General features: G+C 40.5%; 1 protein-coding gene across 1 annotated transcript in view; it reads left to right on the plus strand.

The window, feature by feature from the left end:
* The first annotated feature begins 2,224 nt into the window (after positions 1–2,224).
* CFTR (CF transmembrane conductance regulator) overlaps positions 2,225–27,839 on the plus strand; it is an 89,674-nt gene continuing 64,059 nt past the window's right edge. Inside the window, exons 1-7 of the mRNA XM_061988710.1 lie at positions 2,225–2,277; positions 14,149–14,259; positions 15,533–15,644; positions 22,312–22,527; positions 23,430–23,519; positions 24,898–25,061; positions 25,520–25,645. Of these exons, the coding sequence (XP_061844694.1) occupies positions 2,225–2,277; positions 14,149–14,259; positions 15,533–15,644; positions 22,312–22,527; positions 23,430–23,519; positions 24,898–25,061; positions 25,520–25,645 (872 nt within the window). The remainder of the gene's footprint in view (positions 2,278–14,148; positions 14,260–15,532; positions 15,645–22,311; positions 22,528–23,429; positions 23,520–24,897; positions 25,062–25,519; positions 25,646–27,839) is intronic.

The raw sequence follows: 27,839 nt of genomic DNA on the forward strand, positions 1-27,839 counted from the left end.
TGGTGGAATTTTTCATGTGAAAGAATACGTAATCAAAAATGACTGATGGGATGTCTTTCTTCGTTCCAAATTTGCTACAAATGCTTCTAAGTCGGCTTCGGTGGTAATAACATGAGGGAGACAATATTATGAAAACCCCTGGGTTAGCCATTGACATTTTAAACGCTTTGGACCCGAGCCACAAAAAGTTTTTAAGTGACCGACATGCCTCACTTTCTGATGTAAATTACAGAAAAGTGTCATCCCGTGCTCGTTTTCTGCCTTGTTCACCGACCGCAGAGATACGCAGGCTGGAAAGGGAAGGAGCCCGTAGCAGGGAGGTGTGCACTGCTCAGGAGGCTTGGTTTCCAGCCTGTCTGTCTATTTCCGCATTTTCTAAGTAAGTGAAATAATTTTGGAGATTTAGGTGAGCTGCATGCCAGGGCCTACCCCAGGAACTCTCTTCAGAGGTGGGTGGAGATCACAGCCTTGCATGGGTCCGGCAGAGGAGGGAACTGGGTCCCGATCCGAGATCCCACTTGGGTATCCCGAGCGCTGAGCGCAGCGGGGCTGGAGAAGCTGGAAGGACTGACCACTTGTCACTGCCTCCTCGGGGCGCGCTGGGAGGTGCCTCCTTGGAGCCCCCCGCCAAACGCCCCAAGCGGGGCGGTGCGGGACCCCGCTAGGTGGCGGGATGCCGCAGGTCTGGACGCCGTCGCGGCGGAGCGCGGCCGCTTTCACTCGACCTCCAGGCAGCGTCCGAGGACACGGCAAAGCGGAGACGACTTCCTGGAGTCCGGCCTGCCCCGTGCTTCTTTACTGGTTTTGTCATTAATAAAGCAGAACCGGCAAGGATGCGAGGGAGTTCTGAGACACAAAGGAGGCTAGCGCGGTGACAGGGTAAGAGCACACTTCTGAGCTATCCGCAGTCTGCGAGGGAGAATTGCCAAGGCACGGAGAAATTCTTCATGAAAGCACGGTGGGGTGTAGCGAGAAGCGGCGAAACAAAAAATGTCGGCAAAGTTTGCAAAGACTTAACAGCTGGTTAAATGGTAGCGCAATCTATAAGTCCGTAGAGAAGCACGTCTGCTTCTGCAGAGCCAGGGAAACGGCTGCATGCTGAGGAAAGCGTGACCTTTTCCATCCGTGTTTAAGTCACAGAAGTGAAAGGAAACTGGAGCGTGTAAATATCACCGTAAAGCATCAAATAAAATTAACTCTTATACAAAATTAAATCACATCTTCTTTTTCTTTCTTCTTATCTTTGTCTTCTTTTACGCATGCTTTCTCCTATGAACTCTGAAAGCCGTGATTTTGTTTGTATGGCACGTGTAGAAGAATGCTTCAGAAACAACTTTGGTGTTAAATCTGTGTACTTGGTCTAAACATCCTCAGGGTCTGCGTTAGGTTCCCGTTCCTCTGGGTTCGGGCAGCTGTGCCTGCCAGAAAACTTGCAAAACCGAAGCAACTTTATTTTTTAAAGGGGGTAAGGTCGCGTTCACATTTACTGTCCTCTCTGCCCCTCGCCCGCTGCTCCGCTGCGGTCTCCCGCGGGACCGCGCACAGATGTAGGGGTAGCCGGGGCGAGGCGTAACGGGGGCTCTGACTTGGTCCCTGGGTACCCATCAAGGCCAAACCCCGTTGCGCTGGGGCGCGCTCGGGGGCGAGGAGGCTCTTCATGTTCCGAGGGGGCTGTCAGTGCACTGAGGGCGGTATCCGTGTCGCGACCGAACTCTCCGTGTCCCGAGGAGGGGGTCGGGTCTCCTTCCTGCCCTGTCCCCACTGCCCCGGAGCGCAGGCAGAGGGCACGTCGGGAGGGGTAGGTTTTTCCCCCGGGCCCTGATCGGGCGAGGTGCTTAGTGCTGGAGGAAGGCTGGGGAGCCGGCGTGGGGTGACTCGCGGAGAGGAGTCGGCAGGTGGAGTTAACGGGCTGGCCGGGAGCCGGGGAGGAGAGGAGGGCGCGGGGGGAGCAGCGGGGGGTGCCCGGTGCGCTGTGTCGGGCGCGGCGGGGCGGGGGGCGGCGGCGCCGACAGCGCGCGGGACGGGGCCCCATCCCTCCCGCTTCTGAACTGGGGCAAAGCAGAGGCGGGGAGAGGGGCAGGGGCAGGGGTAGGAGGCAGCGGTGACATCAGAGCCGGCCGGGCGGATAAGGTGGGAGAGCCGAAGGAGCGGAGCGAGGCGTCAGCGATTAGCTACTGCCGCCGGTCTCCCGCACGCACCACTCCGCACCGCAGCTCCGGGCGCCATGCAGAGGTCTCCTCTGGAGAAGGCGAACATCTTCTCCAAACTTTTCTTCAGGTGGGAGCCCCGGCGCGGCGGGACGCGGGTGGCCCCGGGGCGTGGGGCTCGGCAGAGGCTCCTCTGCCCTCCACCGAGAGCCACGCGCCTGTGAGCTCGGGAAAGGGCTATGGGGAGAATAGTGGGAGCCTCGCTTTTTCCCTAATGATGAAATCTCCTTTTTGTTGTTGTTAGTGGTGTTGTTGCCGGGGATTTAGCACCAGGAATGGGCTCTGTCCATCAGGTGTCATAAACCCTCACTAGACCCGGACAGATGAATTTATGGCATAATGTGAGCAACCTTTGGTAAATTGCTCAACTAGTTAATCTGTTATTTCACCATAAACTCTGAGAACACGGCTGTGTGGGGGGAAGCAGAGAGGAAATGCTCTCAGAGCAAGGATTCCCTCTGTTTGGCTTTTTGGATGTTTAGCATTTGCTCAAGGTGCAAGTGTGGTATAAGATCTTGCTGGAAGCAGTTCCTTGCAAGCCTTGAAAGTGTTTTCTTACAAGCAAAGTCCTTGGCGCCTTTTCTTTCTCACGACTTCAAATAAAAAGAGAAGGAGCCAATACCAATGCCTGGGCACAATGTACTTTATAAGACAATATAGAAGCCTGAACATGTTTTATGTGACATTGCTAGAATTGACACTGCCAGCTAGAAAGAGCAAATAATCTTTCTGGCTTTGGCCCACATGCTACTGTTTTTACTGGGGTGCTGAGTTTCCCTTTTGTTACTTTAGGGTCTTTGCACAGCAGGGAGGTGAGGGAGAAAATCTTGTGTAAGACATGGACATGGTGACTAAAATGGGAACACGTGATGTAAAACCATAACATTGGCACGAGGTCTCTGCCTGAGCAACTAAGGGTTGTTTTTAGCTCACTTTCTAATCCTTTTGAGGTAGCTTTCCTTTTCATTAGGTTGGCCTGGGCCTTTTTAAAGTTTCTTAAGAGAAGTGTGTCTGTGTGAATCACTCTGTTTGCCTGCCTCCTCCACTTTGGCCCGTTTTAACCAGATGTGATAATGGGGAAGGATCCCAAATGTAACCTGTTCCTAACGTTTTACAAACATCCAGATAAAGGTTAGGATCTTGGAGGTGTCCTCCAGTGGTGCTGCAGTGAGAAAAAAGCCATCTCTGCTCTCAAATGCTGTTAGAGTCGAGGAGTGTGGGTGATGGGAATGCAAGCCTTTGTGAATTCTCCATAGGAGAAGTTTTCATCAGTTTTCCTGTCAAGTATAAGGTACAAGTCTGCAGGAAATAAAGCTGCATATCAACTTAATTGCTCAAGGAGCCACTTGTTTGATTTCATTATGTTTGTAAAGTTTCTGTCAGAGTAGTGTTGTCCTAAAACCTGTGATGCTGAAGATGTCAAGAGAAAAACCCTAATAAAATAAAGAAAATATACTTTTGATTCCTACCTTGCTTAAAGTTCCCATGGCTGAAACCAGATAAAGTTCATGCTCATTAAGTGCACAATTAACCATCCTTGGTCTTTTAAAATCATAGCCTTTAACTCAGTTAAATGACGTTTGAATAATGCGTAATATTGTAACAGCTATCTGACTGTAGGTGAAGGAGTAATAATCAAATAGATAAAGGGGTGATTTATGATGAATATTGACTAGAGCAAAGAAATTTCTATACAAAACTTTATAGTAACATTGTTTCATAGAAAAATCAAGCTGTTAAAGTAAACGATTAACCAGATAAGAATAGCTGAGGTTGTATGGGTACATCTATAAAGTATCTAACTTGGTTCTAATACCTTCAGAATGGTGCTTCTGTGAATGGCAAAGTCTCTGTTTACTTCTGTTTTATCATATACACTGTAAATGTCTTTGTTTCTTCTTCAAATGTTTTAGATAATTTAAAATGTCAGAAAAGTGAAAGCCACAAGCTAAGAAAACACATTACATTCAAATTGGCAGCAAGGATGTCTTTGTCTTAAAAATAAATAAACAAATAAGCCCTTTAAAACCACACATTATTCATAGTGATGAAACATGTAAGCTTGTTTTAAACTGTATCCCTTTAGTCTTCCGATCTCATCAGTTTCCATCCCATCAAAAGCAGATCAGGATCAATGCTAAAGATTATTAAAAGGTAAGTTACCAGAGAGCAAAAATTCCTCAAGATATCAGAATTTCACAATACTTTGAAGTATATTATTTGTGACAAGTGTTACAAAGTCAGAAGTACTTGCTACATATCAGTAACAACAGATGTGTCCACTCGACTGGAAACATTGACAAAGTAGTGATTAATGAGTGAGATTTGAACAAGGTTTTCTAAGATGTCAGAGTATTCTTTTAGTGTTTTAACTGAGTCTACACACATCACTGGTTTCTGATAGTGATCGTATTTAGTAAAGCACTCCAGGACATGCCTATGTTTTAGGACATGCTTTACTTCCATGAAAATGTGTGAGACAACTCAAAGGCATTATATCTGAAAAATAGTGAAAAAATTGCTAAAAATAATACAAAAAATAGTAAAAGAAATACAAAATAAAAAGATGTGTATGGAAGAAGATTGCCTTTTCCAGTGATGATGAAATAGTTGCTTTCAAGTACAACATTGCAGAATGTTTCAGTGATGCAACTTTTCTAGGAGGCTCCCGTACAATTATGTGTGAAGTAGCAATCTGAATATAATGCAATTAAGTGAAGGTTGTATTAGCAGATGTGATGCTAAAGTATTAATTATTATTCAGGAAATCTTGCTGATGGATGTAATATTTTTTATTTAATATTGTACGAGCTGTTATCAGCATCTTGATACTGATGTCCATAAACCTATTGGCAAGGTTTTATTGCTTCATAATGTGTCCTGTTTGGGCTGAAGGGATAGATTTAAATGTGTTAAAGTCAGAGTGGAGAATTTAGACATATTTCAGTATTGTTTGTACATTTTTTCTTCATTCTTTATGCCAAAAAGTAACAAACTGTTGTGTGTATACAAGGAGTGCTGTCTTAGGGAAAATGTTCCATTTTAGTTGGACTTCCAAGATTAGTGACACTGGTGGATGTTAAAAAAAGAGATAATGTTTGGGATGGTCATAATAAAAAGTATACAGACATTGGAAGTCAACCTTCATACTAAAATCTGGACAACCTTTTTTTAGAAACTGAGTTTTGATGGTTAAGAAATGACATGTGAAGACAAGTGGTTTGGGATATTCCTTTAAGATAACACTTGTAAAACACTAGATACTAAGTATTTGGGGTTTCTGGGTGTCTTTTGTGTTTCATTTTATTTTCATTATTACCTTTTTGGAGTTGAACCCTTTATTCTCAGACACATGCAAGACATTTATCTGTGCACTGGCAACTTTTTATCCTGTTTAAAGAAAATAGAATTTTATGCAGAAGCGCTCAGTTGGTTATATACTTAACTTCATTGTGAAGTTTCACTTTTGTCTTTCTAACAGTTACTTATGTTCTTGGAGTTTTTCTGGGACAAGGCCATACCTTTTGTAACAAATAACATCAGAGTACTTTGCAATCATCTAGTTTTTATTGTAGATTAACTGAGGTAGGGAATTGTTGTTATGGTTTTATTAGGCAAGTTAATAAAGTAATTAATTTTTAGCTGAGTACTGGAACACAGAATTCTTGCTGAGTTTTCGAAATAGCTGCAACTTTGGGACAATTCTGTTTTGATTTTTTTTTTTTTTTTTACATGCAACTTTAGATATTTAAATACAAATTCACAAAACCCAATCCTTGTGCTCCTGTCCAGTTCTATAAGCATATACTTTTGCTTTGGTGCATACCAAGTATGACTATTGTGATTAGTTCTGTGTCTGACTGATTATGAAATCCAAATGAGAAATACAAACTAAGCCATGTTCCACACCTTCTCATGGGCTCAGTCTGTCAGACCTTCTCTAGTTGATTTTTTTTTTTCCAAAACAGACCAAAAGTAACCCAGTGCCTTTTTATACAGCTGTCTAGTGACTCAAAAACCAATTTAGCATGTAGGAGATAAATGTTGGATTCGTTCTGCTGTGTATGTTCTGGGAGGCGTAGGAAAAGGAATTCCATGCTATGTCTCTCCACTTCTAGGAAGTTGGACCAGTGTTACCAGTGAATTGTGGTGAAGGTGATTTAGTTTTCTGTCTCTAGCCCAGTTGCTCTTTTTTTTTAAAGCATAAGAGCAAAAGTGACTCTCTAGTCTACCAGGTAAGAAAATTTAAAATTCCTGATTTCTGTTCTGTTCTTATGAAGTCCATTAATAGCCTTTAGGATAAATAATAGAATCCAGGACTTAAGTTTTGAAAGTAACTAGCCCGTCAGCTATAGCTATGGTTATTCTTTCACTCTTTCTCACTTAATTCAGTCATAATTGGAAGCTTGAGGGTGTCTTGACCAAGATAGTTTCTGGTTTGAAAAGATATTGTTGTGAGAAATAGTTTGAATCCCTTCAGAAAAGGAACTAAAGCCACCCCTGGCCTAGGCAGTCTTTGCTCTATCCTTAAACTATGTATCTTAGGATTTAATCACAGAATCATAGAATCTTAAGGCTTGGAAGGGACCTCAAAAGATCATCTAGTCCAACCCCCCTGTCAGAGCAGGACCACCTAGGATAGGTCACACAGGAACTCATCCAGGTGGGTTTTGAATGTTTCCAGACAAAAAGGGCTTTTTCAAATACATTGTGAACAAAATGCCCTGGTGAGAGACGATACAGAGAAGAGTTACTGAATGCCTTCTTTGCCTCTGTCTATGCTGCTGGAGATTGTCCTCAGGAGCCCCAGACTCCAGAGGAAGTCAGGTTAAAGGAGGAGTTTTGTTTGGTTGATGAGGACTGGCTGTGGTGGTTTATCCATTGACTGGGTGCCAGGTGCCCACCAAGTCATAATATCATTCCCTCTCCTAAACTGGACAGGGAAGAAAGAAATAAAGTGAGAAGTTTATGAGTCAAGATAAGGACAGGGAGATTGCTCAGCAATTAGCATCATAGGCAAAACAGACTCAACTTGGGGAGAAAAAGGTTTGATTTATTAATAAACCACCAGAACAGAGAGATGAGAAATAAAATTGAATCTTAAAATACCTCTCCCCACCCCTCCTTCTTCCCAGGACTCTCCTTCCTTCCTCCCCCAGCAGTGCAGAGGATGGAGGATGGGGGTTGCAGTCAGTTCATTACAGATGGACTTTGCTGCTGCTTCTTCTTCCTCACACTTCCCACTGCTACACTGTGGGGTCCTTCCCCGTGGGAGACAGTCCATCATGAACTTCTCCAGCGTGGGTCCTTCCCATGGGCTATAGTTCTTCATTAACTGCTCCAGCATGGGGCCTTCCCACGGCGGCAGCTCTTCACACCCTGCCCCAACATGGGTCATCCACTGGTCCTTCAGGTACAGACTGCTCCAGCCTGAGTCCCTCACAGGATCACAAGTCCTGACAGCAAACCTGCTTTGGAATGGGCTCCTCTCTCCCCATGGGCTCCCAGGTCCTGCCAGGAACTTGCTCCAGGGTGGGCTTCCCCTGGAGTTATGGCCTCCTTCAGGCATCCAGCTGCTCTGGCGTGGGGTCCTCCACGGGCTCGGAGTGGATCTCTGCTTCCCAGTGGCATCCATGGATTGCAGGGGCACAGCTGCCTCACCATGGGCTGCACCATAGGTCACAAAGGAGTCTTTCTTTCAGGGCCTAAGCACCCTCCTCCCTCTCCTTCTCCACTGACCTTGGTGTCTATGGAGATGTTTTCACATTCTCACTCCCTGCTTCTGCTGCAGTTTTGCAACTGCGCAGCAACTTCTTCCCCTTCTCAAATACGTTATTCACAGAGGCGTTACCTCAGTCACTAATTGGCCAGGCCTGGGTCAGGTGTGCATCTATCCTAGAATTGACTGGCATCAGCCTTATCAGTTACAGGGGAAGCTTCTGGCAGCCCTTTGTTTAAAGAAGCCACCTCTGTAGCCCCACTCCTGGCCCAGGCAAAACTGATACAATAAGGAAAAACTTCTTGATTGTGAGAGTAAGGGAGCACTGGAACAGACTGCCCAGATGGGTTGTTGAGTCTCCTTCTCTGGAGACATAATATCAAGAGAGTACTTAGATTTTTTTTTTTTTTTTCCCTGTATGGAGAAGGATTTATGTGCCTATGTTCATGCAGAAGTCTGGGATGTAATGTGTACATTACAAGGAACTCTGTCTTGAGTTCCTTGAAATCCCAGGTATTGTATAGGAAGCTTAAAGACATAACTCATGTTTATAAATGAACTCCAAAGGGCAGGGACCTGGAGGTGTCATATCAAATATATATATTTGGGGCATCTTCTGTCAATATCTAGCTGTGGAATCTTGTTCATCTTTCCTCTCTCAGTAGGGTGCTTCTGTTTATGTTGAAAGGTATGATCAGGTGGATTGAACTGGACAGTGTGATTGCTTAGTTCCTGGGACTGCTGTCTTAGACACTTAAACAAGGCAAATTTCTTAAGGAGATTCCACAGCCTCCCTGGCAGTCTGTGCCAGGGCTCCCTTACCCGCATAGTAAAGTTTTTCCTTATATTTAAGTGGAACTTTTTGGGTTCCAGCTTATGTCCATTACCCCTTGTTCTGTCACCAGACACTTCAGAAAAAATCTTCCTGACATTCACCCTTTACATACTTATAAGTGTTAATGAGGTCCTCTGTTAGTCCTCTCTTCTAGGCTACACAGCCCAAGTTCCTGCAGCCTTTCCTCGTAAGAAAGGTTTTCCATCCCCTGATCATCTTGGTAGCCTTCCACTGGACTCCCTCTAGGAGTTCCCCATCTCTCTTGAGCTTGGGAACCCAGAACTGGACTTCTATGAATTTGACTTTTATTAATATTTCCAAGGTAAAATATGGAACTTGAAGTGAACTGAAGAAAGGATGCTGAGTATCTTCCTCTGAGGTAATTTCAGCCACGGGAATACCTTCTCTAATAATAAGGCTAAATTTTCTCCTTGGCTCAGCCTGATACTGCATGTTTGGTCTGACAAGCAGAAATGCAAACCCCGTGTGGCACAGTGGCCATCTCTGTCTGTTTTATACCTTGAAAGCACAGTGGCCTGTATCAAGTTGCATCTGGAGTTTATTTTCCTCCTGCAGTAGGAAGACTTGACTATCTTAACTACCAGCAAAGTGCAAGTAGTATGAGAAGCAGCCCTTAATTCAGGATTAATTCAGTATTACTGTAGTGGCAATTTACATTTTTGTACTTGATATTTCAATTTCTAAAAAAATAAAATATTTCCACTCTCCACTTCCCCTGTTTAAACTGCCACAAATGTGTTCCACTGTTTGTGGAAGTGTTTGTACCTGAGCACACATCCGTTGCTGTGGTTGAAGCAAATGACAGATTCGGAAAGGACCATTGCACCTGATGTGCAACCGATTGCTGAAACCTATCTATAAATGCATGGTTAAATGGAATGCTAAATTGGGTGAAATTCGTTGCTGTCACATTAGTGACACATCTGGGAGATTTTAAAATTCAATTTGATCATGAATAGCACAGCTCTGCAATAGTTCTGCTGATGCAAACTTTCTGCAACATTCCTTGGTCTTTCAAAGGACTAGGAGAAAGAAATCCCCTTCTCTATTCTTGCTATAGGACACATAACTGAGAAAAGGAGTGAAGATGAAGAAATGTCCTCTCCTAGCCAGTGTTACTGTAGTTATATGTTGAAACAGCCTTGCAAACCCCACTCATAGCACATCACCACCACTATGTTATTTTGATAGCTGTGTTAAAGAAATATTTGAGGAACACATTAAACTTTAGTATCTAAACAATTGACAGATTTTAATACATTTAATATATTCTGTTCTTGCATTATACACAACTTAAACATCTTTGTATTTCTAATGTGCTTTGTTTTCTTTAAAAAATAGCTCTCGATACTTCTGCAAACTGAAAAACTTTTACTATCTTACTAACTGTAAGGAAAAAGTGTTCAATTTCTACTGGAAATCTGAATCTCAAAAAGCATTTAGAGATTAGATAATATTCTGAGTGTATCACTTTGCAAAAACAAGGCATAAAAAGGCAAGCTTTCCCCATGAATTGCAGTGGAGTAGTCCTAATTAAGATTTGCTGTTGAAATCCTGGGATTTCAGCAGAACATTGATTATTCTTAAAATGGTGCTGCTCACAGCTAGTGGCAGAGTCGATGATATTGGAGCTAAATATTTTCCATCTCAAACACCACCTCATGGGCAAGAATTGTTTATTATTGAAGAAATTTAAATCTTAACTTTTGTGATCTGGGGGAAAATAAAAAAGGGCAGAAATTAGTAGAGTCTGCATTTACCTTCTGTTGTTGAAGCCTTGCAATGTTAAGTGTTGCATTTGTTTATTTTTAAAGGGGAAAATGCTAGAGGTTTAATATAGTTTTCAGAATATATAACATACTGTTTTCAGCAGGTTGCCATTTGAAACCCTGCTCTCATGAGGGTAACCAAGGTGCAGAAATCAGTCTGTGGTGCCTAGCAGCTGTGCTCTGTGGGCATGCTGTCCCATCTGTTAGCAAGGACCATGCAGAGCTAGGGTCACTCTTTAAGGTTGTTTTGCAGGATGCTTGAAGAAGAAGGCTGTTGGTGCAGACACTTCCACAGAAACAGTTTTGAGTGAAGTAGAGCTGCCACCTCCAGCATGAAGTTAGCAACAATTTACAATTTGTTCTGCCACTGGAATAATGGATGTATTTTGGGAGAAGATGGGACAGCAGAGCCTCTGACAGTGTCTGGTCTTGTTTGACCCTTCGGGAGTGTCTGAGATCTGTGTGGTACCTCAGTCTTTTCCTGCAGTCAGTAGGAACTTATGTTCTTAAATGTTGAAAGAAGGGATAAGATAAAGCCAGAGGCACTTTTCTTACACTTATCTCCATCATGACTTAGGTCCAGTTCCTTAAGAGCTACTGGCACTATGGCTAACTGTATTGTGCACAAGTATTGGAGCTTTCTAAGTGAAGGAAGTGAAGCCATGGTTGCCTATGGTTGCCCAGCAGATGTTGCTATGTTGTGCACAAGATGCTTGTTGAATTGGTACCATCTTGGTCAGGGATGCTTGCAGGAGAGCTGCTCAGCTTTACAGATCTCAGGTAGCCTAGCCCTGGTGCTCTGTCACCATCCCAGCATCCTGTGCTCTTGACCTGAAGGGCCTGATGGAGCTGGGGAATCTCTGTGCCCAGGAAGAAGATCTCAGCAGTTGGCTTAGCAACACAGAGGCTCTGTCTGTCTTCAGTGATATGCAAAGCAGCCTTAAGGGAGAGTTAAATCCTATTGACAAGTTAACAGTCTGTGTTAATACTCTTTGGAAAGCCAAAGACATCTGTCCTATTGGTATACTTTACTCAAGTGGGATGAGACTGAACATGCTAGAGAAAGAAATAGCTACAGTAAGACACCTAGTATATATTGCTAAAGTGAATGACAACAAAATGGTCAGAAATCTACCAAAATAGAAGTTAAAACTGTATGTTATGTATCTGATATTTACATATCAAGCTTATTAGGTATTTTTTTCCATAGATAATAATAGAGGTGGAACTTGTTTTCCTTCTTTTCTTCTTTCCTACGGTACACCCTTGAAACTTGTCCCCTGCTGGGTTTCACGTGTATATACTCATAATAACATTCCTAGTTAGTGGCAAAACTCTGACAGCACTACAGGTTTCTCTGTGAAAGAGTTCATTAAATGCCAGCCAGTAATCCGATGGCATTTGCTAAAGTAATGCTGTAAAGCCAATCTGTTTCCCTTCCTTCTTGCTTGCTTCCTTTCAAAAGAAATTTCTCATTCTCAGCAACAAGAAAAAACTCGGAATTAATGCTGGCAAATAGTTTCTAAACTATGGAAGAACCATGTTCATTGCCAAACTCTGAGCGAGCTGTGTTACCTGATGATAACGAAACTTTGATATGCACAGATTATATTGCCAGTTGAAATAAATTTATAACTATTTTGCATTTCAAAACTTTGCAAAGAATTTGGAATAAACTGAATGCTACTAGAGTCTGACAAAATGTTGGTTTTAGGAGATATTTATGTATTTTAGGTCTAATATATTCCTTTTAATAAAATATGTACCATCTCCTACAGTTCTTGACAGCACAGTCTTGAGACAAACAGCACATGATAGACCAACTCCTCCCACAATTACCACTCCAACCTGAAGCCACTTGGCACAGCTCTCAATTTGGCCAGATCTAGTAAGGGTGGGACTTCTAAGCGGGCAAAAGAACATCTCTGTGCAAGCCCTGCCAGCAGCCTGCAGTAGGAACCTGACTGCAGCCTAGGAGGTCCCAGGGGGAAGGTGCCAGCACCGCTACTTTAGCTGACTGGAGGACTTAATCTACTGTAGTTGCAGCTACTCTGATGAGCAGAGAGATGAGGACAAGGACTGCACTAAGTCCGTGTCAAACTTGTTGACTTGACGGAATAGGGTTGTTCAGGAACCACATAATTAAGGTGGTACTGGAAAGTGCACTCAGGCACGAAGAACAGGAGACATTTCTAGGAGTACGACAGATCTGCTAAGCATACCACCTTCCCCAAATGACAAAGCAGCCACTCTGCTCGTTTTCTAGATGCAGTCATGTTTTATTACTTCAGGCAGTGACAAAATGCAAGGGTAGATGGTAATCAGAAGTATAAAGTCAAACTTGTGGAGGGAAAGAGTGCAATGAAAAATGTTTTCCCAAAACACACCAAGTCTGAAACTGTAAAGCATTTCTCTTTTGTCAAGACAAGTTGGGAATTGCTTATTGCAATCTCAAAACATTGTTAAGGGGCTCAGCAAGGTTATTACTTAGCTATAGTATTGAGAGATAAAGAGGTTGCTTAGGAAGTACTGTTAACTTGCAAGTTGCTTGCTTACTGGAGTAGCGGTTTAGTGTCCCATAACTTGTATTCATTTTATCACTGCCAAATTATCTATATATACAGAACTCTCAGTGAAGCCCATCCTTAAGAGTTTCTGTTCATGAAGGATGAGGATTAGCTATTTCTCCACAAGATGTGCCCAAAGCCAATAGCGACTGGTCCTTTCTGCCATCAGAGGCTGGCAAAATACAAATCAGTATCTGATTTGTTGTTTGCAGTTGCCATTAAAAAATTTCACATAACAATATTATTTAAAATTCAAAAGTTTTCTTCTAATCTGTCTTATTACATCTGAAGAGAACTGTTGTAGCTGCATTGCTGTAACATGCCACAAATTGTTGTGTTATTTCCCAGCTACAGTTGTGTCAAAGATTGAGCTAAAGCCCATCTGATTTATCTGAAACCATAGTATGATTGCAGAAATGAAGCATAATAATCTAATTTATTGGAACACATTCTCTTTGCAGTGAGTGTGATATAACTGTCCACTTGGGAAATATCTTTGTGTTTTACTGAATTCTGGGAATTAAAGACTGATGTCTCATACAATTCATTAAAATAAATGCTAGAGTGTGCAAGTACCTGCACACAGTTGCACACAAATAAACTTTGACTGTTGTGCAAATGTACTTTGTCTGTTTTAACATTTTCTGTCTTATAGGAATGAAACTTATGCATCCAATTTACTATAATTCTGATTTATCATTCATTTGTATGGACGTAGCACATATTTGGAAATACAGTCCAAAGGTCTCAGTCCCCTGTTCACTCATCTGCTACTAACTGGATAGGAAGTTTGGAGCATGATCCCATCCCTAGTTTTGCAATTAATCTTTTAATGTTATGTTGTCAAAATAGTTTCGTAAATATAATGCAGAGCTGCACTAGATAATGTCATATAGTATGTGTGGATGTGTGCACGTAGACCTACTTGGGTGCTGTGGACAAAGTATTCAGGGTGAGGCAATGCAGCTCCAGAATTAATCTCAGCAACTGGTGATGTTTTTTAATTCTTCTCTTTTTTTTTTCTGCTTAGATGGACAGACCCAATTTTGAGAAAGGGTTACAGACGACGGTTGGAGCTGTCAGATATTTATCAAATCCCTTCTGCAGACTCTGCTGATGATCTTTCTGAAAAACTAGAAAGGTATGAAAGATCCATGAAATAACTTTGTTCTAGGAACCAAATTGCAATTTTCATTAAAAGGCTGTTGGATAGTTTAATTAGCTTTGAGTGCAAGCTGGTTGCACCCGTTGACTGGCTCAAGTGTGTCCTCATTCAGCATACAGTTGTCCTTTGGAGCTGACTGATATCCCTGGTGTGGATGCTTTAAATTGTTATATAAAGGTAGCCGTGACATCTGTCCGCTGGCTAGTGATGCGAGACTCACAGTCTCCACGTTAGTTCCCTATTTTTCTGGTTTTTCTTCCCAAAATATCCTTGCAAAATCGTGTGTTGTTTTGGGTTTTTTTTCCTTCAACTAAATAACATTCTTAATTTCCTTTGATAGCATCGTTGAAAGACTAATTGCTTTTGCAGAAATCATACTCTGACTTTCCTCGTTTAGGCTTCCTTGTTTCTTTATTTCAGCAGGTCGTAGTTCAGAAACGGTGCCACACTTGGAGATCCAAGTGCCTAAATCCAGTCCCTCTCTCCAGCCTCCAGTGCAGCTTTCCCTGGTGTGCTGGGACAGTTCACATCTGCACTGTTGTGCCAATCCAATTAAAATGAATTGCAGTGTGATATATGTATTCAAAACTGGTGGAAAGTGTTGACAATATCGATATGCTTAATGCATTTTGATAGATTATAAATGGAATATTCTGGTAGTTTAATATTCTGTGGAAAAGCAGATAAAAGAGTTAGCTGAGGATATTCTTAGGAGTGCTTTAATCTGTGAGCTGAATTTTAACTAAACTTATGCTTTATGTATATAGTGTTGCTTCTGATGAGCAAGCTATCATCAAATAGAAAACTATTATTTCAGCAACATAGATTAAAAATAATGCTGTGCAGTAGAAAAGTCACACTTTTTGATCCTTCATTAGTGGTTTGGTTTTTTTTTTTTTGCAGACTGGAAGAGCTCCAAAACGTTTATTTGCCTATTATTTGTGCTTTGGTCTTAAGTACAGCAGGTTTCTTTAAAACATACAATGTGACCTTTTCATGAATTAATTCCCTGCAGGGTGATGTATGGCTGAGTATTTAAAACTGCCAAATATGTGGCTGAACTAGGTTTGAACTTGATCTATCAAGTCAATGAAGGCCAAGTCTTTGGGGTCTCTGCAAAGCTTTCTTTCATTAGTTACCTTAGCTAAATCTCCTTGGATATACTTGAGTGAATCAAAGTATGTCAGAGCCATAGACTCATGTATTTGCTCACACAACTTAATGGTCTTGTTTTTTGGTTTCTTTTCAGAGAGTGGGACAGAGAGCTGGCGACTTCAGACAAAAAACCCAAACTTATTAACGCTCTTCGACGATGCTTTTTCTGGAAATTTATGTTCTATGGAATAATGTTGTATTTAGGGGTAAGATTTGTTCCTCTCTTCAGTAAACTTTTGGATATTCCATAAATAGATTCAAGTCTTAGAGATAGCTAAATTAGTACAGGATTCTATGTATAGCTACAGATTTTGCTTTCTATTTTGCTGTTAAATATAGCAGGTACTCAGGGACCTTCATAAAAAAAAGTATTTTCTGATGAGAGCTTAATATCTTTGAAACATACGTATTAATAATTTTGAAATGTATATAGGGCTAGGTGCTTGCATATGCTTCTCCATGTACAGGTAGATCACCTACATTTTTGTGTCACTGCTGAACTAACACAATTATTTTCTTATGTTGTGATTTTAAAGAAGTTTCTAAAGAATTTTCCACCCTTACATTAAAGCAAATGACTGCGCTTTCACGTGATTTGGTCAATTTTGCTGAAGTGACTATTAGTCAGCTTCATAGTTAAATGCTTTATTCAGGTTTACGTATGCAATAAACAAGTTGTCTTCATTAATGGTAACAATTCTGCATAGATGACCGTGTGAAATATGCTTGGAACTCAGTGAGACTGTTAGTGCCCCAAAGTGTATCATTGGGAACTTAATGTGAAAGTCTGAACTCCAGCAGGTTAGTTAGGGTTACACTGACTTACCAAATGCTACCTGTTTTACAATCCGATCACTGGGGTTAGGAGCTGTGAAAATAGTGCCTTGATAGATGTGTTGAATAGCCAGCCTGTCAATCTGAAAATTACAGTTACCAATATGCATATTAAATAACCATATTATTTTCAAGTTTCTTCAATTTAGTTGTAAAAGTGAGATATTACACTCCATGCTTCTCTGTTCAAAGTGCTGTGGTCTCAGAAACTGTAGCTTCAATAGCCCAAATGGCCTGAAGTGGTCAGATATACTCAGAGTGTTTTCAGGTGTGAGAAGGATTTGTAGGCCAGATTCTTATTTTTGGAGCTGATTCAGGAAGGATTTAATTCTACTGGCATTAGGTTGAATGTGATCGAGTGTAGCTATGCTTTCAAGGTTATGGATTGTGCAGAAGAGTATAAGAGGAATTTATGCAAAATAGCCCACAAGTATCTCTGAGGTTCACAGTGCTTTTTATAAAACCAAACTTCTCTTTGCTTCTGTCTTTCTATTGTGTATCTCAAGGAACTATTCTAAAAGAATAGTAGAGTTATAGAAATGCAAATCTTCATTCCCATTAAAATGACTCCTCTTCCAGACAGGAAGAGGAGAGTAGTGTGGGGACTTCTTGTTGCACCCATGAACTTGCTACTGATTCCTCTGTAAAAGGAAAATTTCAAGGTAGATCTCCTAGTAGGTGGATGAAGAAAGATGATAATCTCCACTATGGCAGCCATGCCAGATATATGCTAAGAGAAACCACACAAACACCTGTACCCTCAAGTTCTAATAGTTTTGTATAAAATGTTTAAAACATAAATAAGAATATCCTGAAAGCTAAACCATGAGCCCTTAACTACATGCAGACTTCTCAGCATTAAAAAAAGAACTTTTAAAGTGTGGAAAGTTTAAATGTATAAGGCAGCATTTCAGGTCAAAGAGCAGTTTTCAGGCTAAGTTCTGCTAGTTTTATGCTGGAATGGTTCCACCCCGATAAATTTCCATGGAGTCCCTCCTGTTTACATGACTGTGTGAAAGACAGGTTGATCTTGCAGATTACGAAATAGGTAAATTTATTTAGGTCCCTGGGATGATAGTCTTGTAAAGTATCCTTAAGTGTAGTAATTTGGACTACTAACAATATGAGTGTTCTGGTTTAGATCATTGTTGATTTGATTTGGATAATTAATAATGGAATACATTTTCACTTCAGATCAGATTTTCCCTTATTATTATTATGGAAATTACAGAATAACTGACTGATTATTTCTTTTGTAATACCATGTCCAGGGTGAGTATCAGTAATGGGATCAGAAAGTCACAGAATAAAAAGATCTACAGAAAAGGGAAGAAATTATTTAAAGAAATACAAAGACATTCTCTAAAAGGAAGAAAATTCTCTAAGAATCCTGTCCCTTAAAACATAGCATTTACTTTCTTTTTAGTCTGTAAAATTTTAGGATGTACCTCAGTATGTCATGCTGCTTCATGGATTCAAAATAAAACCCAGACTTTTAGGTCTCGATCTTTTGCAGTCACATTTAGACATAGATGATGAAGAAAAACTGTGAAAATTCTCAGCACCAAGTCTTGATTTTACCTTTACACATTTTACCTTTTTGTTTCTTTCTAGTGGATAGATGCATTCTCATATGTGTGTGACCACAAATTCTGATTCAAAATAGGGGAATCAAGAATTAGCTCCCAAGGCAACTTAGTTCTCATTCAGTTTAAGTCCCTCCAACTTGTTGGACTCTTGTCACTGGTGAAGAACCTCAGGTTCAACTTCTCAGCTCCGCTTGCCTCAGTCTGAAGGTGCCACTGCTGCAGTTCTAGTTTGAAAACAAATGCTGTTCTTGCCTTCTTTATACACAGGGCTGCACTAGGAGAAAGGAGAGGAGATGATGGTTATGGTGCTGTCTGTGTGCACTCTGGTGGGCTTTGCTGCATCAAACTTTGGGCTACCTTCTGACTGCTTGAGTCTTGTGGAGAGCTGTCAGGAAGCGGTGTGGCAAAATGGAAGCTGATGAGTCAACTAATTGTCTTTGTTCAGCTAGGGCAGTTAACCATCTAGGACAAGGCTTTTTGCTACCCAAAGGGCTGTCTTATAACCCTCTCTCTGTCACCTTATTTGTCTACTCTTCTCTGGGAGCAGACCTTTTTTTTTGTTGAATGCTACCCAGTTCTGTCTTTTGTATCCTCCTGCTAAATCATTACCGCCTTTCATTATTTAACCTTTTTCCTCACCAAGCCAGCAACTCCTTAATTCGTGTCAGGTTTGTATTTTATAAAGACTCCAGCAGTTCTACAAATTTAGCCTACCATACACTATTCATAGATATTCCTGCAGAGTCTGTTAGCAAAAACTTTTACAGTAATGCATTCTTGTTAAAAGTTAAGCACTGTCTGAGGGCTTTTGCAGGCAGTTTTGAGAATAACTTCCTTTCCTGGAGTACAGGCAAGTGAAGTGTGTATGTGGGCATGCACATGTGGGACTGTGCAGGGTTGATTTCTCTGTGTGGATTTGTTCAATGGAGTACAATTTAGACCAGGTGAGGACAGAACAGGACTACAGGATTTATGAATCATATTCGTTGTTTTGGGGGTTTTTAAAAAATTCCTTAAGAAATCACAGATGTGCAATTCATCACACAAAACAAAATCTGCACCTTTCACAATGAACACATAAAGGTTAAATCTTGGTTTAAATTCTTGATTCTGTTATCATTAGTCTTCATTTTATTGAAAGCTGTAAGAGGAAAAACTCACTGCTCAAGCTGCTGGTGTTCTTTTCAGGCCCTGCTCACGGAAATTAATGGGAGCTTTGCCATTAATTTGAGTAGGGACAGGATATTGTGCTGTATTGGCATAGGTGCAATCAAGTTGTGTGCTCTTCTGAACTTCACTTTCCTTTCAGCTCTTCTCTTATCTAACCTCTGAGCCGTTTTCACAGCACCTTGCTTGGAATATGGTTTAAACTCTGCGGACATCCCTGCTGTTTCTGTAGTTGTCATTGCAACTGACATCACAGCTTTGCTCTCATTAGGTCTAGTAGTTTTCCCATCTCTCTCTTTTCCCTCGTGCTGTAGGCAGTGATGTTATTGTAGGGTGGCCACTTGTGCTCTGGCCCCCTAGAGTACTATGACTCTCCCTCATAAATGCTGTTGTGTTCCTGCATGTTGAGTTACTGCACTTAATGTATCTGCTCTCCCACTGTTCAAAACAGCTTCCATGCTCTACCTCATCAGCTGACACGTCTTGCAATGTAGAGAAAACGGTGGTATGGCGGTGAAACAGAAGTCTTGCTTTTTAGCATGATATGAGTTAACAAAAGGGTGCTTTGCTGTGAGGATCAGGTTAATTCTACCTAAATTTTGCTCTTATATTGATACCTATGAAATGAAGATTTCAATTCAGGCACAGCAACTGCTAACATTAACTTCAGAATGGTTTTAGTATCATATCCCAAAGGACTCTAATGAGGATTTCCTGAAGCTCTCGCATATAGGTCACGGGTGTGAGTGAGGAGGCAGGGAGGGATATGAAAGTCCTGAAGCACTTCTTGGGCATCTGCCAAAGCAGAAATGTGCATTATTGTCTTCAAAAGCAGAGTGATTGAGCATATGGGGGATACACGTAATGTAAAAGTACTCATTGCGTAAGAATAGACATACCAGGTCTGATTAGCACGGTATCCTGTGTCATACTCTCATTTATCTTCAGATCTTTGCTCTTTTAATTAAGATTTCTGTGATTTGGGACATTTGAGAGTTTCTGAATGACTTATGATAAATGCAGAGGGAAGAGCAAGGACAAGAGAAGGAAAACCACAACTCTTTAAAACTGGAATTTCTGTCAGGTGCACAAATATATCTGTTTTTTTTAGGCAGGTCATTCTAGTCAGTCTATTTATCCATGTTTATATTAGTGATTAATATTGAGGTTACAAGAGGAAAAATAAAGATATGGTAGTTCTACTTTTGTTTGTATGTAGACTAGATAATATTATCATCAGTAAGTAAGCTGATCAATCTCCACTGTAAACTAGTAAATTTTTATGCCCTATGAAATAGCAAATGTTTTGGCTTATTGCCAGCCATTGTTCTACCCTAGGTCTCTAAATCATCTTTTTTTTTTTTCCAGCAAGCTGGGCATGTATGCAATACTTTATAGTCACAACAAACATAGCAGCAGAGCGTGGCAATTTCACTGGAATAAGAGTAAATACTAAAGAGAAAAATCTTGCTGTTTTAAGCCTATATATAAAAGCTTATCTTGGGATCTCAGAGGGTATGAAAGCACCACATTGTCCTTGAGGGGTGACTGTTTCGTATTTTGTGAGTTTTGGGGAGTTTTGATTTGCAGCTTCGGGATGCGTATGGTCTAAGCACAGCTGCCTCGGGTCATGTGTGTTTTAATAAACACTCCTCCCTTTGCATACTGATAACACCGAAGTCTTTGTCAAAGCTGGCTCCAGGTTTACAGCATTTCTGTTGGCGCCGAGTGGTGTTTGTGTTGGAAGATGTAGTGCACAGCACAGGTATGCTATTTGAGATGTAAAATTTCCTCTCTTGAGGAAAAGGTGAATGATGAATACCAGCTCCACCAACAGTGACATTCAAAAGGGGTTACAGTACAGGTTGTAGAACTATGTGGGGTTGCTCTTGTATAATAGACCAAAAGGAACCTAAAGGAGAAGGAAAACAATTAAAGGCGATTTCCCCCAATCCATTTATCGCTGTAGAACATTACTTACAGCTGAACTTCACTAATTCACTTCTCTCTGAGTCTCTATATGGTGGTCGGTGTGATTTTTAGCTGGAAAGCAGTACTAACTTTTTGGCAGGACTTAACACATCTGTACAAAAAAGGAATTAATTAATTTCTTGTTATTTCTGAAGTATCAGATGCTTTCTGCAGAGACACAACAGAACGAAGGACAAATGCATAGAAGTTCTTTGCCCAAGTATTTTTACACTGCATATGACAATAAAGCAAAGGAGCATATGAAACCTTCATACCCTTCAGAATCTCACACAGATGAAGCAAATCGTTTGACCAGAGTGCACCAATGATTTCTGCAGTTCACGGGGAAGGAGTGGGGAATGAAAGAGGGGGAAAGAGGCAGAGATAGAAAAGGATGAGATTATAGCAGTGAAAATATGAGAACTATAGGAGTGTGATGGGAAGTGGAAGGCAAAGGTGAGATAATGCTAGCAGGGCTTTACTACAACAGAAAAGAAGTCTGAAGACCAATGTAATAGCAGGCTGAGGTAAAGTCAGGGCTATAGCTGATCATGTGGGTGCCTTGCAGTTTAGTGGTTTGATACTACCTCTTTTTTTAATCCTACTCTGGTTCTCTGCCGTCTTGCTCATCCCAGGATGGCAAGTGCTGGGGCTGCCAATACAGGAGGGACTGGTTTCTCTCTGAGACTTTCATTAAACTTACCTCACCCACCATTTATGTCCTCTCTTCCTGCTTTTGTTATAACCCTGGATACGATGTCTAGAACCGTTGAGTAGGGTGATCCAAATTGTTTATAGTTTTATTCTGTTGCTATTTCAATTTACTTTATGTTTTAGCTATATCCTCCCTGTGTTGTTCTGGTGGTGTTCATTTCAGCAGGTCTGAGTCTTCTTGTGTCCTCTAAGTCCAGTAAAGTGCAGTGAGAACTGTTGCCTAGGGGCCAAAACAGAGATCCAGGCTGCCAGACTGGATTCAGTCATATGATGTGGCTAATCCATTACAACTCTGAAAAGTAAATCTGGAAGCTAATCTCAATTGTCACTTCTGTATTAAACAATCAAACAAAATTTACGAACTAGATTTGCTTTAGTAGAGTCGCAGGAGCATCACAGATTAAGACAGTAATTAGTTGTCTGTCCTGTGCAATTACTGCAACTTTCTGGGGTTTACATGACAAACAGACCTGGCTTCCTCGTTTAAGACATAAAGCTGTACATCTCAGTTGCTAGGTCTTGAAATTAAAATGATAATAATTTTTAAAAAAATGAACAAACTACTGACCAACATTAATTTTCTCATTTCCATCTGCAGGAAGTCACCAAATCTGTGCAACCCCTTCTGCTGGGAAGAATAATAGCTTCCTATGATCCGGACAATTCCGATGAAAGATCCATAGCCTACTACCTGGGCATTGGCTTGTGCCTTCTCTTCTTTGTGAGAACACTACTCATACACCCTGCTGTATTTGGTCTTCATCATATAGGAATGCAAATGAGGATAGCAATGTTTAGCTTGATTTATAAGAAGGTAATCATTTCATTTGCTCTCAAAGCCAAACCTCTGTCTGTAGCCTATATAACTTTTAGACCAGTTGAAAGATTGATAGTTTTGTTAGTCAAGGTACACAAAGTACACAAAAGAATAATGTGGCTAACATCAGTTCCTGACAGCTCTCCATTTCCTAAGTCCAAAGAATTAAATACTCCTCTACAGCTGATATAACTGAAGTTGGTCTCTGCATGAGTTGAGACTTGCTGGATACCTGGTGAGAGGCCTTAATTGTTCTGCCACTGTGCTCCTGTTATGCACATGTATGGCAAAGGAAGAATAACATGCTGGTGGCCAAAGAAAATTTTCAAAAGAGGGCTAGAGGTGAAGATTTAAACATTAAATATAAAAGGGATTGAGTTGGAATGATACTGTATGAACATTCTATAGAATTAACAGACATTGATGCATCACATGTTCACAAATCCAAATATTTTAAAAGTTATTTGGTTTTACCAGTACCAAAGCAACTACTTTAAACAAACATATTAGTTACTCTAATATAAACCTCACTGTGAAGATATCTTTCAAAAGTATTTGTCAAGATAGGCACAGTAGGAGATTTTTGAGGCTGCACAGCAGCACACAGCGTGCATGCCTTATTAAAAGGTGCATTTGCATGTATATCTATATACATGAAATATTCATCAGAAAGCAAGGACTAAACCAATAAATCAATATTTGTAAAGCAATTTAATAGCTATATTAAATTCAAGTGACATAAATAACAAGTTTAATGAGACTTTCCTGATAGCGTAAGCAGATAAGCGAGTTGTTATTTATATTACTGTAACATTGTTTATTATTTTTATCTGTACTTATTCTCTTTTATGGGGGGGAATTACATGACCACTTTTCTATGGTTTTGTTTTCTTTTACAGATCTTAAAACTTTCAAGCAGAGTTCTAGATAAAATAAGTACTGGACAGTTGGTCAGTCTTCTCTCGAATAATCTGAACAAATTTGATGAGGTACGTCATTGATTATTTAATCCACTTGATGATCCATCAAATGCAAATGCAATACTTCAAGCTGTTCATGACAAATATTAAGGAAGGAAGAAGCAAAATGACAAACTTCACTGAGTGCTCACTGTAAATATAAAATTAATCACTGCCTTAAGAAAACATGTTGGCACGTGGTCATGGAAATTCCCGTTCTGATACTTATGACATCCTTTATCTTCTATGCTGATTAGTAGAAGAAACCTAAAAAACAGCTATACTGTAAAGATATGCTTGTTCTAGAATCCAGTGAGAACCTGAGACCTCTGAGTTACACAATAGGTTTCGTAGAGGTCATAACTTGCTAGTTCAGTCCTTCTATCCTCTTTTCCTGACCACCGTCCCTCTTTACTAAGGAGATCCAGTCCATTCCTGCTGTTAAATATGCAATGATGTTCAGCATCCTGTTGCTACTATTACCCTCTCTTGTAAAAGCGAGTAAGTGGTGATGTAAGACCTTATTAGGAATCATTCCCAACACATTCATCTTAGACAATACTTCCAGAGTCTCCTGTAAAACGTGTCTTACATTAGAGGCACAGAGATAAATCCCTGTTAATGGCTTTGAGGACTGGAAGCTCTGTGAACTTCTGTTCAGTGTGTATGTTTAGTTGGCTCATTGGGAGTATGAGATTTGCTTCCTATGAAAGAAGCGTGATCAGAGAGACTGTAGGCACATAGCTGGAACTGTAGGGTGTATTTACTTTAAGCACTGTCTTACTGTATAGAACAATGTCAGCTAGTGCTGTCCAAGCCAGGACAAATGCCCTATTATCCCAGCAGTAACACAGATCCTTCTGCAACCTGATCACAGGATTTGGTCCAAAATCTTCCCAGTGCGAAGGAACACAACAGAACTAGGCAGCAATGTTTTAAATTAGTTGTGTTCACACAACGGTCATCTATTCACCAAAGTACCATTTGCCTCCTATAGCAGATTAAATCACTCTCAGAAGCTTCTTCTGTGTATTTTTTTCATCTTGCAGTGGCTGAAAAAGCCATCATTAATGTCAAATTCTGTTTGCTTTTACAAAGATGGGATCTTTCTTCATGCATATACGTAGCAATGAGACGTTTTTAGGCTGAACTTTGCTCTACAAAAGTCAAAATTTAGGTGTGGAATGTATATGCATTGCTGCAATGTCATCGTAGTCAACACCCAGAATGCTGGGTGCTCAGGATCACAAATGCTCCTTTATAAACTTGTTTTACTACTGGAAATATTTGTATTTTCTTCATTACATTTTTCAAAGTGTCACTTTAATGACTCCCCTTTTCATGTAGTTTTCAGAGCACATCCATAAACCTGCCTTATTATTTTTTTTTCTACTGTGGGCTTCCTCAGGGTCTTGCTCTGGCTCATTTTGTATGGATTGCACCTTTACAAGTGGCACTGCTGATGGGACTGCTCTGGGATATGTTAGAAGCTTCTGCATTTTCTGGACTTGGTTTCCTAATAATCCTGGCCTTTTTCCAGGTCTGGCTGGGACAAAGGATGATGAAATACAGGTGATGAGACTGTTTTAAAATACTTCAGTTTGTTTTCCTGAAAAATGTTAGTTTAGGAAGGTTATAGTACTTGATTAAGAATCTCTAGTTATGACATTGTTACAAAAGAGGAGCCCAACGTTGGCCGTGTCTGGAAAGTCATGGACATGCCTTTACTATTTAGCAGCAGCTGTCTCAACAAAATGAAAGATCTAATGTACAATAAATAATGTTAATGCTTTGTAGAATTAAAACTCCTTGTTCGTGATTTGATTTGTTCTTTTTAGAGCTTGTATTTTCTCCTTAGTACAACTAGATTTCTAATAATTCATTTCACATTCTTCATAATAATTCTCATAAAATAAATATTTTAATCGTAAGTATACAGGGGAAGTATTTTCATAAGACATAATGATATCCAAACTAATGATATAGGATGAAAAAGATGGAAGCTGACCTACTACATTTTTACTTTGTAGGAATAAGAGGGCAGGAAAGATCAATGAGAGACTTGTCATCACCTCAGAAATAATTGAGAATGTACAGTCAGTTAAATCCTATTGTTGGGAAGATGCAATGGAAAAAATGATTGAAAGCATCCGTGAGTAAGTGTTCTCATTTGTTAATCAAATTTTTTATATCCTCAGAAAAAAGATATTAGGTGGCTATGAACACCATCTGTGGTCTTGTTGGTTAAGAAGTAAAGCACACAAATACTAATCCTCCATAAATTAACTGTGCATTCCCACACTGCAGCTTGGGTTTTTTCCCAATTTGTCACATTCATTATGGAGGTGAGATTTTTTTTCTTTTTTATTTGCTTCCTCATTCGTTTGTAATGATATTTCAGTGGTTAGTTTGCACAGGTAAAACAATTGTGGCATCTGTGTTTGTTTCTGGCCAACCCTATCCTCATCTTCCAACAAAAAGCCCTTTTGTGATGGTTACTTAAGGCTTTACAGACTTCTGTGGGGAAGGAAACGGTATGAGTCCTCTGCAGCCATTTTCTGAGAAATGCAATAAAGCTGGTTTTAAACATTATGTGCAATCTGTGAAAGGATTAAAGTAGCACAGCTTCATGTATTCATCCTCCACAGTTGCAGTAATGTTTATTGTCTGTAGATAGCCTTGTATGATGCTTATCTCTTAAATTCATATCAAGATTGAGCTAGAACTACCAGACCTGAAACAGAAAGGAGGTAAAAGAGCTAACCTAGTTAGCTGAGAGCTATGAGGAGGAGGTCTTCGTTACTCACAGGGAGTCCTGGGGTAAGGGAGGAGAAGTGACATATTGATTGATGGGTGACGCTGCACTAAATCTCTCCATGTGTTTGTTTAGTCCTTTCCAGAGAAATAAAATCCCATGCCAGGTGTGTGATTGGGAAAATAAAAGAAAATAAAAGAAATATCAGTATCACATTATCTTGTAAATAGAAGAGATCAAGTGGTATTATTACATAAACACCTTCTTGTTCAGCTGCTTTCTGAAAGATGATCCAGGGAAAGTGAAGCATTCTTTACCTTTAGAACAAGGAAGGTCTTAAAATTTGTAATGATTTACTATAAACGATAAGAGAAAACTCAGTCTGAATCCAGGCTGGGAGCTTCAACTTGAGGATAGAACCAGGTTAGAATTCTCCTGGTGTCACTAATCACATGCACTGCTTTTAAGAAATTTGAGACCACATCTTGTGAGCAAGTCCTGTAGAAATTAATGAAATAACTTTTAGTCCACAAAATGCTCACAGAAACCTGGAAAAAGAATTGCCGTTTTCTGATCTATATCTTCTACAGTGATTTGTAACAAATTCTGTAGTGCTGGGGTTCTATTTTTGTTATATTGTGCATGGATTTTTAAAAGACAAGAATGCCAGCAATATTATGAGATCAAAATATCTCTCTTCTACTTCTGTGCTCCAAAACACCATGCTACAGCAGGTCACTTGGAGAAGACATCACCAAAATAGGTTAACCTGGGAATATTGGTTTCAATTGAATTTTTCTTGCTGGGCCAGCTCTGCAGGGCCTCCCAGTCAGTTGGCTTGTTAAGGGGGTAGGAGAGGAGACCTTGTGCTTAAAGCCATGCCTGTATTTCAGCAACTGTGTGTTATAACTCAGTCCCTACCAAATTGCTTCGGTGTGCTGACATTTTCTGATGCTGCCCAGTCTAATCAGCTCTAATGAACCAGATAGACCCGTGTCCTTGCTCTGGTAGACCAGAGATGTCAGGACTGGCCATCCTACAGGTGTAACCATAGCATAGCTCTGGAGAAGGCAAAGTCCAGGGTTTGAAGTGTCTATATCAGTGGAAGATATCTTTATATACAACAAACTCTCTCCAGCACATGTATTGGCATTGATTCCTGCAGCATCACTTCAAACCAGACATAGAATCATAGCATCATTATGGTTGGAAAAGACCTTTATAATCAGCAAGTCCAACCACTAACCTATCACTGCCAGGCCCATCACTAAACTAAACCATATTCCTCTGCACCTCATCTATGCATCTTTTAAATACCTTCAGGGATAATGACTCCACCACCTCTCTGGGTAACCCATTCCAATGCTTAATAACCCTCTTGGTGAAAAGCTCTTCCTAATGTCAATCTAAACCTCCCCTGGTGCCACTTGAGCTCATTTCCTCTTGTCCTATCCTTCATTACTGGACAGAAGAAAACAACCCCCACCTCATTACAACCCTCTTTCAGGTAGCTGTAGAGAGTGATCATGTCTCCTCTCAGCCTCCTCTTCTCTAGGTTAAATATCCCCAGCTCCCTCAGCTGCTGTTCATCAGAC

Source organism: Colius striatus, chromosome 1 (assembly GCF_028858725.1).
Source record: "Colius striatus isolate bColStr4 chromosome 1, bColStr4.1.hap1, whole genome shotgun sequence".
Taxonomy (NCBI): Eukaryota; Metazoa; Chordata; class Aves; order Coliiformes; family Coliidae; genus Colius; species Colius striatus.